The sequence below is a fragment of the Otolemur garnettii genome, unplaced genomic scaffold, assembly GCF_000181295.1.
Source record: "Otolemur garnettii isolate 467f Iridium unplaced genomic scaffold, OtoGar3 scaffold00288, whole genome shotgun sequence".
Classification (NCBI taxonomy): Eukaryota; Metazoa; Chordata; class Mammalia; order Primates; family Galagidae; genus Otolemur; species Otolemur garnettii.
The window spans coordinates 978,967-998,366 of NW_003852683.1; the positions used below are offsets into that span (position 1 = coordinate 978,967).

Consider the following 19,400-nt stretch of genomic DNA (forward strand, 5'->3'; position numbering starts at 1 on the left):
TTGGCCAGGGCTGGGTTTGAACCCACCACCTTTGGCATGTGGGGCCAGTGCCCTACTCCTTTGAGCCACAGGCACTGCCCTATACTTAATTTTTTTTAATGTATTATATTTGTAAATTGTACTTACGTCGAAATTGAAAAAAATGTATTACAATACTATTTTTGCGTTCTATGAAAATTTTTGTTTCTGCATATAGACCAAATTTTTAATTAAGAACCCCCCCACCTCCCCCCTGTCAGTGGTGTTCTGCTTTACCAGTGTTAAAATCTGGTCACCTTAAACATGGACCAAAACAAAAAAGCTACCATTTGCCATGCTCCTCACTTTATATTCCTGATTTTATTTGCTCCTCACCATATGAGAAGGAGAGATGGTCACACTATTTTGCAGATGCGGAACTGGGGCTTGAAGAGCTGGGATCACTCACCCAGTCCCCATCATCTAGTAAAGGGCAGAACGGGCCTTGGAGGGTTTGTCTTTGGACCCAAACCTGTGGCCTGACCTCAGTGCTAGCATAGGTGGAGAGCAGAAGGAAGTGGGCATCTGGAGAGACTCTGCCAACAGCCTGAGGGGCTGAGTGAAATCTGCTTGTTCTAAGCTTGTGTTACTGGTGAGCTGGGGTCAGACTGGGGGTGGAACTGTAATAGAGTCTTTCTTGGTTCCACAGATACCATCTATGATGAAGATGAGGTCCTCTTGGCCCTGGCAGAACAGCTGGGAACCTTCACTACTCTGGTTGGAGGCCCAGAGTATGTGCACTGCCTGCTGGTGAGTGGAAGACAGGGAGTCCCCTTGTCAGCCTCTTGGGGTCAGACATGTGGTCCTGCAAGCTCAAGGCAGGGAGGGGAGAATGTAGGGGAAACCAGCAGTCACTTTGGAACAGATGGGCCTTCAACAGTCACTTGAATCCAGCAAGTCAGTAAAGATATTTAATATAGTGATGCTGGAAATGCAGGTGTCATCTTTACATTACTGGGCACCTACCTTACAGGTGCCCAGTCCCGCCTGGGATCCTATATATATATTTGGGTTTGGAGTCAGACTAGGTTCTACCACTTATTTGCTGTGTGACTTGTAAGAGAATTACTTAACCTCTCTATACTTTCCTCATCTGGAAAATGGGGATCCTTAAAATCTTCCTTGATAATCAGCTTAAAAAGCTCTAGCACAGTACTCGGCCCTTAGTAAGTACTACAAGATGTTAACTGTGATTGTTATTTTTGTTATGATGTCAATGTTACCCTTTGGGGTAGGAAGGGTTCTGTTTTTATAGAAGAGTCACCTGGAGTGCTGAGAGGCTACTAAGTGGCAGAGCTAGAATACATCTGTCCATTGGTGCTTCCCCAGGCTCCCACCCCATTGCCCACATGTTTGTCCCAGTTCTGGGTGATGTCGGGGACATAAAGATGGTCCAATATTAATAGTAACTGTGAGAAAATGATCTGGGTTGTCTATTCCCTTGATTTTTTTTCTCTATTCCTCAGAATTCTAGGCCACCCCTGCTACCTCCTCTGCACTCTCCCAGTAATTCTGTATTTCATGGGTTCTAAGACATGGTGTTTTCATGATTCAGCATCTACACCTGATGGTGCTTTGCACTTGTTATCAGTAGCCTGCCTTCCTTTTAGTGGTGTATGAAATAACAATGCTGGCTCAGCGCCTGTGGCTCACCTGGCTAAGGCGCCAGCCACATACACCTAAGGTGGCACGTTCAAATCCAGCCCAGGCCCGCCAAACAACAGTGGCCGCCACAACCAGAAAATGGCCAGGCGTTGTGGTGGGTGCCTGTGGTCCCAGCTATTTGGGAGGCAGTGGCAGGAGACTCACTTGAGCCCAGGAGTTGGAGGTTGCTGTGAGCTGTGAAGCCATGGCACTCTACCCAGGGGGGCAGCTTGAGGCTCTGTCTCAAAAAAAAAAAAAAAGAAATAACAATGCTGTTCACAATCATTAGGATCTTGGATTTGAGCAATATGGTCCTTTGTTTTATTCCCAAACAGCATTGTCTAAGGAAATTTGATACTTACCATTAAATTTTGTTATCTCAGCTTTCATCGGGCATATGTGTATAATTTGTGCGTATGGACACTCAGAAGATTGTATGTAATGAGATCATTTCATACATTTTACACAGAACAGGGCTTATTAACTTGACCATGAAGGGATCTGGAGACCAGTCGGAAAAGAGTTTCTTGAATTTCATGAAACTGTAGTCCCTGGCATTTGTCCATGAGAATTTCTGAGGAGAGAATTGACAGCTTTTAGCACCTCCTTAGAGGACTTGGGAACAGAAAACACCATTTTCCTAAAATCCCAAGGCTTAATCAGGGCTCCCAGGGCCTACAAATGGGGTTGGATCTTGGGCTTGCTGCAGAGCTGGGGCTGGAACCTGGGGATCCTTCCCCCGCTAGGTCACGGTCACCCCACAGAATATTCTCAGTAAGGGAAACCCCAGTCAACCCATGGTTCCTTTTGGGAAGCAGTTCCCTTGTTACCTCTGGGACATGGGAGGTGTGACCTCCATGACATTCACATCAGCCAGCAGACATGTCCCAAGGCCCTCTGTGGGCCAAGCAGTCCTGGGAACCCAGAGGTGAGTCACCAGAATAGCTGGTGCTTAGTCAGTGTCTGCTGAGCATACTCCAGTTGTGCAGTGGAGTTGGCCCCTTGCACAGGTGAGGAAGCTGGGACACAGGCTGGTTTATGTGAATTGCCCAAGATAGGCAGAGACAGGGCAGATTTGAACCCCAAGTCCCTGGTTCTTTTTTTTTTTTTTTTTTTTTTGAGACAGTCTCTCGAGCTGTTGCCCTGGGTAGAGTAGAGTGCTTTGGCATCACAGCTGACAGCAACCTCAAACTCTTGGGCTTAAGTGATTCTCTTGCCTCAGCCTCCGAAGTAGCTGGGACTACGGGTGCCCACCACAATACCCCGCTGTTTTTTTTTTTTTTTTGGTTGTAGTAGTTGTTTTGTAGGCTCAGGCTGGATTTGAACCTGCCGGTTCTGGTGTATGTGGCTGGCACCCTAGCCACTGAGCTACAGGTGCTGAGCCAGGTTCCTGGTTCTTAGCCATTATGCTGTATGGTCCTCAGAGAGCTCCTGGTTGCTACCATGATCAGAGGTATAGGACCAAGAGGAACATCTAACCTGCTTTAGATGGGATGGGGGTCATGAAGGAAGGCTTCTTGGAGATGGCTCTTAACCTGGATTTCAACAAATTATGAGAAATTAGAAAGTGACTGTTGCCTACTTTCATTCCAAAATGTTGGTTAGTGGAGACCTAGCTGTGTCTAGTTGTGTTAAACTTGTCCCTAGCCCTTATTCTCAGCATAAGAAAGGAAGGTAATTACCTGGAGACCCTCAGGCTTTATAGGGAGGTCTCATGAAGCACGCCTTCATTGTGCATAAAACATCACTTGCCATTCAGCATACACACTCCTTGGCCCTGCCTCCAGATAGCGTGAACCTTTGGGTTCATGCTGGGATGGGCCTCCTGGTAATCTTCCTGTGGGTGATCTGGGGACTACACTTAATTATTTTTTAAGTGTATAATCCTGTGGCATTAAGTACATCCATGTTATTGTGCAACCATCACCACCAACCATCTCTAAGATCTACTAAGACTCCATCTTCCTTAATTGAAATTCTGTACCCATTACCCATTGAACTCTGTCCCCTGTCCAGTTCCTGGCAGCCATTGTTCTACTTTCTGTCTCCATGAGTTTGCCTGTAATTGGAGTCATAATATATTTGTTCTTTTATGACCATTGGCTTGTTCTACATAGCATGCTGTTTTCAGATTCACCCATGTATGTCATGTATTAAATGAGATTTTTCACATGTAAGACTGGTTTTTAGCTGCTTTTGGAAAGTCAGATTTGGTTTTCACCAGCTGTATTCTCCCACAGTGACAGTTGATGGAGGTGGGAACAGCTGTACTCCCTGGACCATGGGGTTCCAGGTTGCTACCATTCCTTTCTCTCCCTCTGTCTCCCTAACCCCATCCTTAGCCTTACCTGACACCTTTGCTGATGACTTCGTTTTGTTGCCTGCCTGGGCCCTGGAGCCATTTCCACTTATGATTTCTTTTTGGCTTAAATGCCTGTCAGGCACAGTTGGATTTCACAGACCTTGACACCTTTCTTTGAACCAGATATATTGGGATAAATTGAGTCTTCCTTCACTAGGTCAGTAATTATGGAGTTCCTCCCCTGTGCTGCTGGGCTCTGGGGACAAAGTGGAAAGCCAATTAGATGTCCCTGAAGGAACACAAACATTTCAGTCCCCACAGTAACAGTGAGCAGTCATGAGCTCCAGGGCTCCCCAGAAATGTGAGATCCTGATCATAGTCACCAGAACTGTGTCCGAAACCACAGCTGCACTTTTCATTTGGAAGCGTTGGAGCCAAGTGGCCTGGTTTTAGGTCCTGACCTGTAGATATTACTAGTCTGGGAAAGTTCCTTGGCCCATCTGTGCCTTTAAAATGAGGACAGTTGCAGGATCTACCTCAGGATTCAGTGAGGAAGAATAAGCACCCCTGGAACAGATGATGCAGCAATGTCAGGGATGACTATTGCATTTTGAGAAGCTAAGGACAGGTGGAGCCCTCTCCTCACAATGCACTGTGTATAGTTTTAAGTTCATGGACTCCAGTGAAACTCCTTCAAGGATCCTTAAATAAAAACCTTTGTGGAAGGCACACTGGAAGGCTGGGATGAGATGATCAGAGAAGATTGCTTTGAGGAGATGATCCTTCAAGGTGTTGCTGGGTGGGGCTGCAGGAGATGGGGAGGGAGCTGCCCAGTAACCTTGTGTTCTCACCACAGCCGCCTCTGGAGTCCCTGGCCACTGTGGAGGAGACGGTGGTACGGGACAAAGCAGTAGAATCCTTGCGGGCCATCTCTCACGAGCACTCACCCTCTGACCTGGAGGCCCACTTTGTGCCACTGGTGAAGCGGCTGGCGGGCGGCGACTGGTTCACCTCCCGTACCTCGGCCTGTGGCCTTTTCTCTGTCTGCTACCCCAGAGTATCCAGTGCTGTCAAGGCAGAACTTCGACAGTGAGTCTCTCCATCATTGGGGACCCCAGCTTCCCCTCTGCACAGTTCCCTTCTCTAACACCTCATCCCCCTTTAGGTATGCTTGGGCTTTCCCAGCTCTGGCTGACCTACCTGTCAGAGAGGCTGTGTCCTGCAGAATGTGGTCTCTGGACAGGGGTAAATTCAGTGGCTCTGACTTTTGTTCACATAGGAAATAAGGTGATGATAATTCCTTCCTCCTATTGCTTATTGTGAAGATTTAAGAGAATTATTACATATAAAGTGTTTAGTGCAAAATCCAGCACATAGAAGCACTCAACAGATGATGTCTGTTAGTGCCTTAGGCCTGCTGCAGGCCTAGGACCTGGGGCGGATGCACCATCTCAGTTTAATGCTGCCTCCGCCACCACTCGCCAGATTCCAGAGCATTAGGCACAGGCCCTGTGGTGTTATTCCAGGATACTAGTTTGTACCCAGGTGTTTAGACATCTGTGCGAGCTCCTCATATCTCTGGCTAGAGCAATCATTGCTGAAATAAAACCTTTCAATGGCCCTAGACCAGCATCAGTTAAGCAGTTTTATGTGGTCATAGTAATATAACCATCAGCACCTACTATTGGCAATAGATTTATTTCAGGTAGATGGGCTTCTAAGTGTCTTGCATGTATTATCTCATTTAAGCCTCACCAGACCCTGTGGCATAGGTACTTTTCCTGTCCGTTCCATTTCATAGGACTGGGAAGACTCAAGAGGTTCATCACTTGCCCAAGGTTCCCCAACCAAAGCCAGGACCTCTGTGACTGCAGAGTCTATGCTTGCTCTTCTCCACTGCTTTGCATGCTGCTTTAGGATCCCCAGGGATTTCTTCTCCTGAGTCCCTTCCCTGACTCCCAGGTATTTCCGGAACTTGTGCTCAGACGATACCCCCATGGTGCGGCGGGCCGCAGCCTCCAAGCTGGGGGAATTTGCCAAGGTGCTGGAGCTGGACAATGTCAAAAGTGAGATCATTCCCATGTTCTCCAACCTGGCCTCTGACGAGCAGGTACGTTCTGCTCCCCAGCCCTCTCTACTCTCTCCTCTGTTATGAACTCTGCCCCTGAAAGAGAATCCCAGAGCTCACTGGGGGCCTCTTCTGCCCTCCCCCGCTCCAACCCTCTCCCCAGGACTCGGTGCGGCTACTGGCGGTGGAGGCATGCGTGAACATCGCCCAGCTCCTGCCCCAGGAGGATCTGGAGGCCCTGGTGATGCCGACCCTGCGCCAGGCTGCTGAAGACAAGTCCTGGCGTGTCCGCTACATGGTAGCTGACAAATTTACAGAGGTAGGTGAGAGGGACTATTGACATTGGCCCTCAGGTGGAGACATCAGGGAGGACACCAAGAGGGGAAGGGGGAGGGCCACATGTAGGAATTGAGCTTTCCTATTAGGCCAGCAGAATAATTGGGTGTTGGAGCAGTAAGATCTCTGATCATCCAATTGGATCTTACTTAATGTGTCAATCCTGGTTGATTGATGGGGCAACTGAAGTGCTGTATTTTAGGATTCTCAGGCCACATTCAGACCTCATGGAGGAGGGTACCACAGGAGCAGAGAAGTGTAGCATGTGGGGAGTGTCCTCATGTAATCTTCCTTTTGCACAAGGGAAGACAGCCTAAAAAGTTTAATTGGTTTAATTGACTGGTCAGAGTGATAGCACCAGCCAGTCATAATGGAGACAAGGTTCTAGGTCTGTGACTTTCCCAGGACAGTGCACTTTCCATGGTAGACTCAATTTCCTCATTCCACAAACATGTTTGTTGAGCACCAGCTATTCTTTGGGCACTGGGGTATAGTGATTTTGGTACATTCCTAGCCTTTAAGGAGCCAGGCAGTGTGAAGGGGAAGATCAACTTAGAGGGAATTTGGTAATAAGATGTCACAGGTGCAAGAGCAGACAAACATACTCAGGAGAGGAAGTGCTGCTGTGGCTGGTTCTTCCCTTGTGCAAAAGGAAGATTACATAAGGGCATTCCCCATGTGCTATGCTTTTCTGCTACTGTAGTACCCTCCTCTAGGAAGTCAGAAGGTGAGTGGACAAGAGCTAAGAGAGGAACTGTGCTCCAGCAGGAGGACAAGGAACCCTGGGAATGAGAGCAAGTGCAGGCAGGACAATTTAGATCTCGTCTTAGGGCCCAGCAAGAGAGCAGGCAAGAGAGAAAAGGCAAGGTCAGATCAGAGAAGCCTCAAGGACTACCGCACTCTGTCTTCCTTTTCCTGTGATTCTACTTATTTCCACTGATAATTTGCTGGAAGGACTCAGAGCCTCAGAATGCCATTTCTATGGACTATGTGTTTTTCCTGTGAAAACGTTAAAGAAGCTTAGCTTTGTGGACATGGCAGCACCACAGTTAGGGAAAGCTTTTTCTTTCCTTGTCTCCTGAGCAGCATAAACTGGGTTATCCTTGGTCTTAGAATAAAAGCTCCATGAGGGGAGGGATTTTAGGCTGTTAAAAGAATTCTTGGCACACCATAGATACTCAGTAAATCCAAAGGGACTTCAAAAAGTTCATGGAAAAATGGAATTAAAAGATAAAAAAGATAAATAAAAAAAGGTTTATAAATAAAAATAATAAAAAATATAAACTTTTTCAACATAAGCTTCATCAAGTAAGACATTTTTATAAGAAATGGTAATCAGCCACCTAGTTCATAGCTAAAGAACAGAAGATCCTGGGAATTTAATCATGTCAATGCAGTCTTTTTTATTGCTTGAAGAAAAATGGGTGCCTTTCAAAGATTTTTTAAGATTTGAAGACAAAAAGATGTCAGAAGGTGCCAAATCAGGACTATAAGGTGGATGCCCAAAAATTTCTTATCAAAATTCTCCCTAAATTGTCCTTGTTTACTGAGAGGAATGAGCTGGATCATTGTTGTGGGGTAGAAGAAGGACTTTCTGGTGAAGTTTTCCCTGGCATTTTTCCACTAAACTTTGGCTAACTTTTCTCAAAATACTTTCCTAATAAAGAGGTGTTATTCTTTGGTTATCCAGAAAATCAATAAGCAGAATGCCTTGAGCATCCCAGAAAACTGATGCCATGAACTTTGCTTTTGACTAATCTGCTTTTATTTTGATGGAGCTACGTCTGCCTCTTGGTAGCTATTGCTTAGGCTGTGCGTTTTCTTCAGGATCATAATGGGAAAGCTGTGTTTTTATCATTTGTTTTAATTTTTTGAAAAAATGCTTCAGGAACTTGATCCCACTTGTATAAAATTATTATTGAAAACTCTGCTCTTGTTTGCAGCTGATCTGGGTGCAACGGTGTTGGTGCCCATTGAGTGGAAAGTTGTCTCAACTTTTTTAGTCAGAATTGCATAAACTGAACCAGTCAAGATATCTGTGGTGTCAGCTATTGTTTCTGTTCTTGAGCTTTGGTTGTCTTCAGTTAGGGCACAAGATTAATTTTTTCCTTGGAAATTTATGTAGATGTAGCCTCACTACAGTAGGCTTCCGTCTTCAACATCCTTTTGTCTCTATTTATAATAGGTTATCTATTTGTAAATGCTGATTTCTTTGGGGGCATTGTCCCCATTTACTTTTGTAAAGCATCAGTGATTTCACCATTCTTCCACTGAAGCTTCACCATAAATTTGATGTTTGTTCTTTCTTCAATTTTGGCTGAATTTATGTTGCTCTAATAGGGGGATCTTTTCAAACAGATGTCTTATCCTTGTAAGTGCCTCAAACTAGATCCTATTCAAACACATTAAAACAAGTTAGTATAAGTTTATTTGGGTTCAAAAAATTTTCTGAAATCTGTGCATAGTTTTCTTATAGAGTACAATTTCCATGGACCTTTGAAGACCTTGTGTGCAAAGTGAATAAAAAGAGATATTAGAGCAAGATAGCATGAAGCCCTTCAAGATTTTTAGTTATTTGTACCCTTCTTAGTAATGAACCATCTTGCTTCCTACCAAATTTTCAGGAATCCACTTTGTAGTAGGACTCACACACCTGTCCTTATCTGGTGCCATGAACCAGGCAAAGCCTACTGTGCATTCCTCCCCATTCATCTTTATTTTTTATTACAAAAATGATACATGTTTCTTTTATTTATTCATTTATTTTTATTAAATGATAGCTATATACATTAATGCAAACATGGGGTACAGTGTAGTGTTTTCATATACAATTTGAAATACTTTCATCAAGCTGGTTAACATAGACTTCATGTCATTTACTTAGTCATTGTGTCAAAACATTTATACTCTAGTTCTTGAAAAGTTCACTTGTACCTTTGTTAGACAGACCATATAGGTAATCTTTCCAGTCACCCTCCCACCACCCGGCCGCCCTTCTCCCCTCCTGTTCCCCACTCCCTCCCCATATTCTTAGGCTAGAATTAAGTTGTAGCTTTCATTTGAGAGCTATAAATTAGTTTCATAAAAGGGCTGTGTACATTGGATACTTTTTCTTCCATTCCTGTGATACTTTGCTAAGAAGAATATTTTCCAGTTCCATCCATGTAAACATGAAAGAGGTAAAGTCTCCATTTTTCTTTAGGGCTGCGTAGTATTCCATGGTGTACATATACCACAGTTTGTTGATCCATTCGTGGATCGATGGGCATTTGGGCTTCTTCCATGACCTGGAAATTATGAATTAGGCTGCAATAAACATTCTGATACAAATATCTTTATTGTAATGTGATTTTTTATCTTCTGGGTATATATGTAATAATGGAATTGTAGGATCGAATGGCAGGTCAATGGCAGGTCAATTTTTAGTTCTCTAAGTGTTCAATACATGCTTCTAGTAACACATCTTTAGAAGATACAAATGAATTTGAAACAAAAAGTTGGAGTTGTTGTCTTTAGAATGTTTTTGGACCAGTTAACAGAAAATGCAACCCCCAGTAGCCAGAATAATACGAAGATCTGTTACCATTTTTAATGTAAACACCATGCAGTGCCCCTGCAGTGCTTGTTCTGCTTCTGAGGAATCTGAGGCTCAGAGAGATAATGAGCCTTGCCCAAGGTCAGGGAGGTCATTCCATGGTACTGGAAATAGATCTTAGCAATGACTCTAAAGCCCATATTTTGGCCCCTAATTCCAGTGCCTTTAACTGTGGCCTTATTAGTCCAGATTCCTGCTGGATACTCCCATTTCCCCCATCCTTCTTCCTGTTTGCAGCTCCAGAAAGCAGTGGGACCTGAGATCACCAAAACAGACCTGGTCCCTGCCTTCCAGAATCTGATGAAAGACTGTGAGGCCGAGGTGAGGGCCGCAGCCTCCCACAAGGTCAAAGGTTGGTGCTGGCAACCAGAACACAGCGAGGGGAGGAGGGTTGTCCGAGGGGCTGAACGTGGAACTAGGACATTAGGTCTTACCTCTCCCTTACTCCTCCCCACCCACAGAATTCTGTGAAAATCTCTCAGCTGACTGTCGGGAGAATGTGATCATGACCCAGATCTTGCCCTGCATCAAGGTAACAGAGTTTGGTTGGAGGAATGGAGCACATCTGAGTCTGCCAGGAGGATGGAGGCTGGGCTTTGGGGTTAGCCAGATGCAAACTATGTTCCCAGCCCTCTGAGACCAGGCAGCTCTTGGGTTTGAAGCAGTTGGGGGTCTTGAGGCTTTTGGCTGACCATGGAGGTGGGAGCGCTTCCTGGAAAACCCATACATCACTGAGTCCTCTCATCCACAGAGTTTTAGGTTGGGGGTGGAAGCAGGTGTCATTTAAGTAATTGGGACGTGCCAGAAGTGACTTACTCCATGAGTGACAGGCAGAAACAGTCTGTTGTCTCACAGCTTGTTAGCCATTGGTGTTTGCTTGGGCACTTGCCAGTACAAGGGTTGCCCTGACCCCAGTGTCTGTCCCCCTTCTTTTTCCCTCCCAGGAGCTGGTGTCAGATGCTAACCAGCATGTCAAGTCAGCGTTGGCCTCTGTCATCATGGGCCTGTCCCCCATTTTGGGGAAAGACAACACCATCGAGCACCTATTGCCCCTCTTCCTGGCTCAGCTGAAGGACGAGGTGAGGGTGACAGGAGGGACCTCAGCTCTGGGTTTGTAGAGGTGACAGGTGGGTCAGCTGCTTCCTGCTGAAGAAATATTTCTTTTTTTCTTTCTTTTTTTTTTTTTTTAAAGATAAACTTTATTTATTTTTGCCATTTTGGGCCAGGGCTGGGTTTGAACCCACCACCTCTGGCATATGGGACCAGCGCCCTACCCTTTTGAGCCACAGGAGCCGCCCCAAGAAATCTTTCTTTAGAGAAAGAATGAAGGGTAAAAAGCCTTGGTTCATTGCCATTTTTTCCTAGAGAGAGCCTGTCCTCAGAGCATTTCTGTTGGACTCAGGTACCCAAGAGCCAGTAACTATAGGAGCCAAGGTGGAACAGAGTAGAAAGGATTCTAGTTTGGTTTTGGGGCCAAAACTACTGGTGGAAATAATTTTATTGACATTCTGCTTTTGGGGGCGGGGGGATGGCTCTCCTAATACCATTATGATAGTTGAGGCTTTTGTAAACATTGTGTATAATGTCCCTTTTAAGAAAATCTAAGTAGGTTATATATAGTGGAATCACTTGTTTCAGTTTATATAACATGAAGTGAACAATGTTTCACAGACATTTGAAGCAACAGTATCTAGTAGACTGTTCAAAGGAACATAATAGAAAAGAGGAAATTAATGAGCACTAGGGCTGTTCCTCTCCTCTTCCTGAGGATGCTTGGCTTTAGGAAGAAATGCTTTAATACAGCCTATAGAGAGCAATTGTGTTGGTTCTGAGATATTTTCTTTAGCCTTCAGACTACCTAACAATATTGGCTGTCTTCATTCCTAAAGGAGAGTCTTGGTTTTTTATAAAGAGGGACTTACATGCTTTTCATAAATGAATTGTTTTATGTGTGAGGGAAGGGGAACTCCTGGAGGATTTCATTTGGGGGAGTATCAACTGAGGCTATTTTATCCTCCCAGCAATTGCCAGTATCCTTATTCATTGCTTGCTGTGTCTGGGTCCCCAAGACTACCCTTAGGTTCATTTATTTGCTAGAATAACATGTAGAGCTCATGTGTCCATTATACAAAATTAATGCAGTTTGGCCTCTTTACCCCATCCTGGGCTATATGCAGTGCATTTTCTTTTTAAATTTTTTTTTTGAGAGAGAGTTTCACTTTGTCACTCTTGGTAGAGTGCCAAGATGTCAAAGCTCACAGCAACTTCAAACTCTTAGGCTCAGGTGATCCTCTTGTCTCAGCCTCTTGAGTAGCTGGGACTATAGGCACCAGCCACAATGCCTGGCTATTTTTAGAGATGGGATTACAGGCTTGAGCCACCGTACCTGGCCCTGCGCAGTGTATTTTCTCAGAGCCTCTTATTCTCTCATCAGTGCCCTGAGGTGCGGCTAAACATCATCTCTAACCTGGACTGTGTGAACGAGGTGATTGGCATCAGGCAGCTGTCCCAGTCCCTTCTCCCTGCCATCGTGGAGCTGGCTGAGGATGCTAAGTGGCGGGTGCGGCTGGCCATCATAGAGTACATGCCTCTGCTGGCTGGACAGCTGGTGAGTGAGGAGGCATGGGGGCCAGGCAGTGCTGCCTTGAGAAGGTAGACTGCCAGGGTCCCATCACAGTGCAGTGTGTCTAGGGATGTGATGGGGAATCTGGGGGCCCTGTGTTCTCAGTGGAGGTGGTGATGACTGCCTGGCAGCTGGAGGAAGGGACCCAGGAAATAAGGCCCTAAAAGATGAATAGAATTCAGTAGGAGAGAGGAGGAACAGGAACACTTCAGGAGAAGTTAAGAAATGTTTGGTCTTTCTGGGGGTGAGTGTAGTTCTTCTATAGTGTCACTGGTGATTCTTCTTGCCCATTCTCCCCTGAGCCCTTAACTTCCTTTATCCTGTAGGGCGTGGAGTTCTTTGATGAGAAACTCAACTCCTTGTGCATGGCCTGGCTGGTGGATCATGGTGAGTGTCTCTGGCAGAATGGCAGGGGTCAGGGACTTCTAAAAGGATGGGTGGATTGGCTGTGGCTAGCAGGGCAATGGGGAAGGCTAGAGTCACTTCCTCATGCTGTCAATGCTTACATGGACTGGCTCCCTTGCTTTTTAGAATCTTAGAAGAGAGGCTGGGTGGTGGCTCACTCCTACAATCCCAGCACTCTGAGAGTCTGAGGCATGTGGATCTCTTGAGTTCATAAGTTCAAAACCAGCCTGAGCAAGAGAGAGATCCTATCTCTAAAAGTAGCTGGGCGTTTTGGTGGGTGCCTGTAGTCCAAGTTACTTGGAAGGCTGAGGCAAGAGAATCACTTGAGCCCAATAGTTTGAGGTTGCTGTGAGCTGTGATGCCACGGCTCTCTACCAAGGGTGACATAATAAGACTCTATCTCAAAAAAGAAAATGAAAGAAAAGAATTCTAGAGAGGGACAGAGTAAGGGGACAGAGCAGATCATCCAGGGATTGCGGTAATAGTGGAGCTGGAGGGCTGCTGAGCAAATAGACTCACAACATGCCCTCCTGGCTGTTGAAGCTTAAGCCAGTTACTTGCCATCTTTCAACCCCACACTCATTCTGTGAAACGTGGGGGACTTCTCATCCCAGTATCTCAGGGTAATTGTGAGGATTCCTTATTGTTTTCACTAAGAGTGGTAAAAAATAAAAGTTAGTGTTTTTCCCTGTCAGCATTGAAGTACAAATACCAAATAATTTGTTTAGACAAAGCATTCACTAACTCTTTAGTTTGTCCAACTATAAAATGAGGCCAGTAATGGAACCTGCCTTTGGATGTGTGAGTAGATGCTGTATGAAAAGAAAACCCTTATTAGAGCACATAGTGAGCCCTGTTTTCTCTTCAGCTGGAGTTCATTGGCACCTAGGGGCTGCTCAGTAAGTAGTGGCGAGTGTGACTGTTACTCTCCACCCACAAATCAGTCCTTTACCTCCACAATTACCACCCCTCTCACTCACGCTAAACCTACAGTCTATGCCATTCGTGAGGCGGCCACAAGCAACCTGAAGAAACTGGTAGAGAAGTTTGGAAAGGAGTGGGCCCATGCCACTATCATCCCCAAGGTCTTGGCCATGTCTGGAGACCCCAACTACCTGCACCGTATGACCACGCTCTTCTGTATCAATGTGAGCACCTGCTGCCTGCTGACGCCTCTTGGGAGTGGGTGGGTGGTGGAGATCCCCAAGGGAGACGTGTGGCTTGGGAGTGGAGAAATGGCAGCAATCTTTGGTCACGGGATGAATCCTTGGGGAAACTACAGGCCAGAGGTGGGGCTTTCAAGGTCAAGGTCATAGGCGTTTGGGACTTGCATGGTACGAGACCCTGGGCTAGGGAGACTTGACCTGTTAACAGCAGTGTTCTCCAGTGCATTATGAGCACCCTTCTTCCCTTCCCAAATATGCATACATATTTACTTATGCTATAGTGGTTAAGTGTGCAGACTCTAGATGAGACCTACTTTTAAATTTTGGCTCCGCCAGACATTAGCTGTGGACCTTGGGAAAAATCATCCAACCACTTAATGCTTCACTTTTGTCACCTGTGATATGACCAATAATCATAGTAACTCACTCAACAGGTTGTGAAGATTAGTTAGGTTATGGGTGCAAAGCTTAGAACAGTTAGAAACATCCTGTCTATTTGCTTTCAGTATAATTATCTTGTGTATTATGCATACTTAAAGTATAAACCATACACATAGCTAGAAATTAAAGGGTGGAGTTTAAAAATAAATATAACTGAGTGTTATGATAATTTCTTATACCACACTCTGGAGACCACTGCACTGAGGAGGGATGCCAGGGGTTAGAAATCAAGACTCAGAATGAAGGAAAGTTGAGGACAGAGAAACTGGGCCATCCCAGGAATCATCCCTTTAGGGGAGGGTGTTAGGGGAGTTGGGAGATTGAGGAGGATAAACTGCTCACAGAGTGAGTGAAGGCCTGGTCAGAGGAAGAACGATGTAGGAGTTAGCCAGAAACTTGGCAGAGTCACCCCTCTGTCACTCACTGGCCCATAGGTGCTGTCGGAAGTCTGTGGGCAGGACATCACTACCAAGCATATGCTGCCCACTGTCCTGCGTATGGCTGGAGACCCGGTTGCCAACGTCCGCTTCAATGTGGCCAAGTCCCTGCAGAAGATAGGGCCCATCCTGGACAACAGGTGAGGCCTGGATACTCCCACTTACACCACTAGGGGCTTGTTCAGGGCATTTTAATCTTTGACCTTGAAAGACGGAGTCCAGGGTTGGAAACCCAGCACTGCTCTTTGCTTGCTATATCACCTTGGCCCATCCTTTCCCCTTCCTGAGGTCTGTTTTCTTAACTGTAGAGTGTGAATTTAGAGAATGGAATGGAAGAGAGGGTGAGGGGATAGCAATTCTATATACTAGCAATAAGTCATTAGAAAGTGAAATTGCAAACATTTTGTGTAAATATGTCTATAATTTATATATAATTACACTTTTAAAATCATAAAAGAGCCAGAACTTCTAGTAAAAACTATAAAATATACTGAAAAATTAAAGAAGACCTACATATAATATTCATGGATGGGATAGTTCCTCTGAATCAGTTTTAGATTTAATCTTAGTAGATTCTTTTGTGGAAAATTGACAAGGTTAGGGAATAATAGGGAAATGCAAAGATCTGAATTAGCTAAAGCATTCCTAACAAAGTTGATGACTTATCTACCAGGTACTGAGACTTATGATGCTACCAGCAATTATAAAACAGTGAAGTGTTAGCATGAGAATCAATTTAAATAGCCCAAGGGAACATAATTGTGGTCACAGAAACAGACCCACACATACTTAACAGCAGGTACCACTGCAGTTACATGGGAGAAATGTACATATTTTCCAGAAATGGCTGGGTCCATTGGATATCCATGTAGGGATAAAAGAACTACCTCAGTGCATAAACAGATTTAAGATGACAGACCAGAACCATAAAGGTAAAAAAAGGAAAAAGCTTCTGAAATAAAAGGTAGGAGAATATCTGTAAAACTTAGGGTGGCATTGATTTGTTAAGCAGCAAACCAAAGGAAGTGAATGATAAGTTGGCCGTCAGTAAAATTAAGTATTTACCAAAAAGACATTTTAAGAGTAAATGCAAGCCCTTGACTGGGAAAAGGTGTTTAAAATGATCTTTTGTGCTTCATACACTCCCCATATTTCTAAGAATGGACTTATCAGAATGCTTGTCTACAAATCAGTAAGTTGAGGAAACCCTACAAAAGAGATGGGCAAAAAGACTTAAACAGGCACTTCAAGAAGAGGCTCCCCACATAGGCAGTAAGCATGTGACAAGGTAGTTAACATTACTAGCCTTCAGGATCATGCAGATTAAACCTTTGTGAGATATTGTTACCCCAGAGCAATATACCCCAGAACAGCTCAACTGAAAAAGAGCAATGGTGCGAGTGTCATTGAAAATGTAGGCTCGGCGCCTGTGGCTCAAGCGGCTAAGGCGCCAGCCGCATACACCTAAGGTGGCGGGTTCAAATCCCCAGCCCGGGCCTGCCAAACAACAATGATGGCTGCAACCAAAAAATGGCCAGGCGTTGTGGCGGGCGCCTGTGGTCCCAGCTACTTGGGAGGCTGAGGCAGGAGACTCGCTTGAGCCCAGGAGTTGGAGGTTGCTGTGAGCTGTAATGCCATAGCACTCTACCCAGGGGGATAGCTTGAGGCTCCGTCTCAAAAAAAAAAAAAGAAAATGTAGAACAGCTGGTGTCTGTTGCAGTGGGGCTGTAAGTTTGGAGTCTGGTCTCTTTAGTGAAGCTAAATATACCCTGTGAACCAACCCTTACACTCCTGGGTCTATAAAAGAAACAAAAGCTTATTTGTTCTAAGAATGTTCATGGTAGCTTTATTCATGGTAGCCATAACAATACCTGTCCACAGAGTAGATAAATTGAGATAAATTGTAATTTATTCATATAGTGGAAAACTGTTCAGCAGAGAAAGAACAGATGGCCTGCTGTAAGCAGCAAAACAGGTGACTCACAGACCTCACATTGAATGAGAAGTGAAATCCAAGAAAATACACCATTTTATATCTGGTCAAAAAATAGGCAAACTGAATCTAGGTGAAAGAAGTGGGAACAGTGGTTATTTGGAGAGAAGGGGAGCTGGCTATCAATTAAAAAAGGACACAAAGCCTGAGCGACTAATTTCTATGTCAAGACCTATAGAGTAATTGTTTTAAGACACAACCTCACACCTTTATAGTTTCTCTCTGAAGTCCACCTTCATTTTCCAAAATAATAATTGAGTTCAGTGCAGGTGGTTTTCCCTAGGACCCCTTAGAAGATGAGAGTAGATGCTGCCTCTGGCTGCTACAGGGCCAAGAGCTGTCCCTTTGAGTCACTTACCATTCCCCAATTATCAGTTTAGTCTGTGTCTTCTGATCTCAAAGCCACATGGGCAAGAACTAGGAGTGATTTTACCATTGTGTGCACACCTAATTCACAGCTTAGTAAATATGTGTTAAATCACTGAAAGACATCCATTTGCTCAGCCCCAGAGACCTGTAGTTTTGTGATTCTGTGTTCCACTTTCCCAGATGTTCTGACCTCCCTGTTCTGCCCATAGAGACATCTGTCCTTGTTAGACTTTTGACCTTCAAAGTAATTGTATCCAAGATCTCAAAGACTTCTGTTTTTGGTTTTGTATTTTGTAGTTTAGGCTTTATTTTATTTTACATATTGGGGAGCACAGTAGTGTTTCGATATACCATGCCCCAAATATTTACCATTTCTTTGTGGTGATAACATGCAAAATTCTTTCTTCTAGCTATTTTGAAATATGTAACATATTATTATTAAACTATAGCCATCCCACTGTGCAGTGGTCAGACTTCTCATTTGTGTGCATGTTTGTGCGTTTGCGCACGCATGCATGCAACTCCCAGACTCTTGAGACTACTAACTACTACCTTATGTTTTTGTCAGGATCCCTCTGCCTGCCTCTTGGCCCTAGTTCAGCCTAGCTTACCCTCTCTTTCCTATCTCCTTCTTGTTCCAGCACACTGCAGAGTGAAGTCAAGCCCATCTTAGAGAAGCTGACCCAGGACCAGGATGTAGATGTCAAGTACTTTGCCCAGGAGGCTCTGACTGGTAAGGCCTGTAGTGCTCAGAGCCCAGGCAGAAGGGTGTGTGCAACAACAGCAGATCCTGGGGTCGGGGCAGTGCTGTAGTACTGTGGACAGAGGGTGCTGTGGTTCTGATTCCTGTCTGTTCCTATTTTCCCAGTTCTGTCTCTTGCCTGACGCTGGAAGAGGAGCCAACTCTGGTACCCACCCTACAACCTCCCCAAGTCCTTCCTCAGGGAGGCACTGCGGGCACTTGGCTGTTACTCCCTGTGCATGGTCTGATCCCAGGCCCCTTCCCCAGCACGGTTCCTCCTCTTCCCAGCCTGGGAAGATTGGCTTACTGTCCACCTCCCAAGGGGCTAGGGGAGCATGAGGCTGGACAGGATGGCAACCCAGGGAGGAAGGGGCCACTCTGCCTACCTTGGGGAGAGATATGAGCATCCCAGGTCACTGGCTCCTGCTGCTGTAATGGGGGAACCCGCCATGTACTACACCTTCCTTTCTCCCCTCTCACTGGTTTTTTTTGTGTCAACTGTGCTGTTTTTATTTTATTCCTCCACCCTCCTTTTTTTTTGGCCCCTTTCACAGAGAAATAAAGGTCTAGAAATAGTCCATCTTCTGGTCTTAGTCATCAGCATGGAAGTGGGTCACCACCTCAGGACCATGTCCTCGCCCTTATCTCTGGAGCAGACCTAGGTAGGGGACCTGTTACATCCCTTTATCCCAACAAGAGGATTCCCCAGGGAGCCCTCTGCCCCCCGGGTGCAGAGGGTCCACAAGGTGCTTCTAGCCTGAAGAGTCCTGTGGTTCAGTTTCACAGTTCAGTTCAGGTTCACAGATGTTGGCTGACTATTTAGTGTTAGGAGCAGGTGTCTTGGAGCTGGGCTGCCTGGGCCCAAATCCTGTTGTTTTAGTTGTAGTTGTGTGGCCTGGAGCAGGCTGCACAATCTTTCTGAACTCACTTTCTCCTTTGTTAAATGTGGTGAGGACTGAAAGAATTAGTGCCTGGAAAGTATGTAATAGGCATGACACAAGAGAAACGGGGTTGGCTACAGCTTGCAGAGAACCCCTGTGGGCTAGGCAGTGGTTGGTTCTGGGAGAAGTCTTGGGCTTGGGCCCTATCCCCAAGGAGGTCTTAGAGTAATCAGGACCATGGCAGGGAGTGGTAAGTGGACTGGAACGAGACACTATTAGTTTCTCAATGTCTGTCCTCCCTTTCTTATGATAGAAACTCTGATTTTTAGCTGGGCATGACTGCCTGGATTCAGGGCATTTTCCTACAGTCTATAATTTGG

General features: G+C 45.3%; 1 protein-coding gene across 1 annotated transcript in view; it reads left to right on the forward strand.

Annotated features, from left to right (window-relative positions):
- Nucleotides 1-18,717, forward strand: part of PPP2R1A (protein phosphatase 2 scaffold subunit Aalpha) — a 27,280-nt gene extending 8,563 nt beyond the window's left edge. Inside the window, exons 3-15 of the mRNA XM_003803241.3 lie at nt 668-768; nt 4,821-5,053; nt 5,927-6,074; nt 6,196-6,351; nt 10,201-10,315; nt 10,425-10,495; nt 10,908-11,042; nt 12,398-12,571; nt 12,913-12,973; nt 13,985-14,139; nt 15,033-15,175; nt 18,039-18,130; nt 18,266-18,717. Coding sequence (XP_003803289.1) covers nt 668-768; nt 4,821-5,053; nt 5,927-6,074; nt 6,196-6,351; nt 10,201-10,315; nt 10,425-10,495; nt 10,908-11,042; nt 12,398-12,571; nt 12,913-12,973; nt 13,985-14,139; nt 15,033-15,175; nt 18,039-18,130; nt 18,266-18,282 — 1,601 coding nt within the window. The 3' untranslated portion in view covers nt 18,283-18,717. The remainder of the gene's footprint in view (nt 1-667; nt 769-4,820; nt 5,054-5,926; nt 6,075-6,195; nt 6,352-10,200; nt 10,316-10,424; nt 10,496-10,907; nt 11,043-12,397; nt 12,572-12,912; nt 12,974-13,984; nt 14,140-15,032; nt 15,176-18,038; nt 18,131-18,265) is intronic.
- The last annotated feature ends 683 nt before the right edge of the window (nt 18,718-19,400 follow it).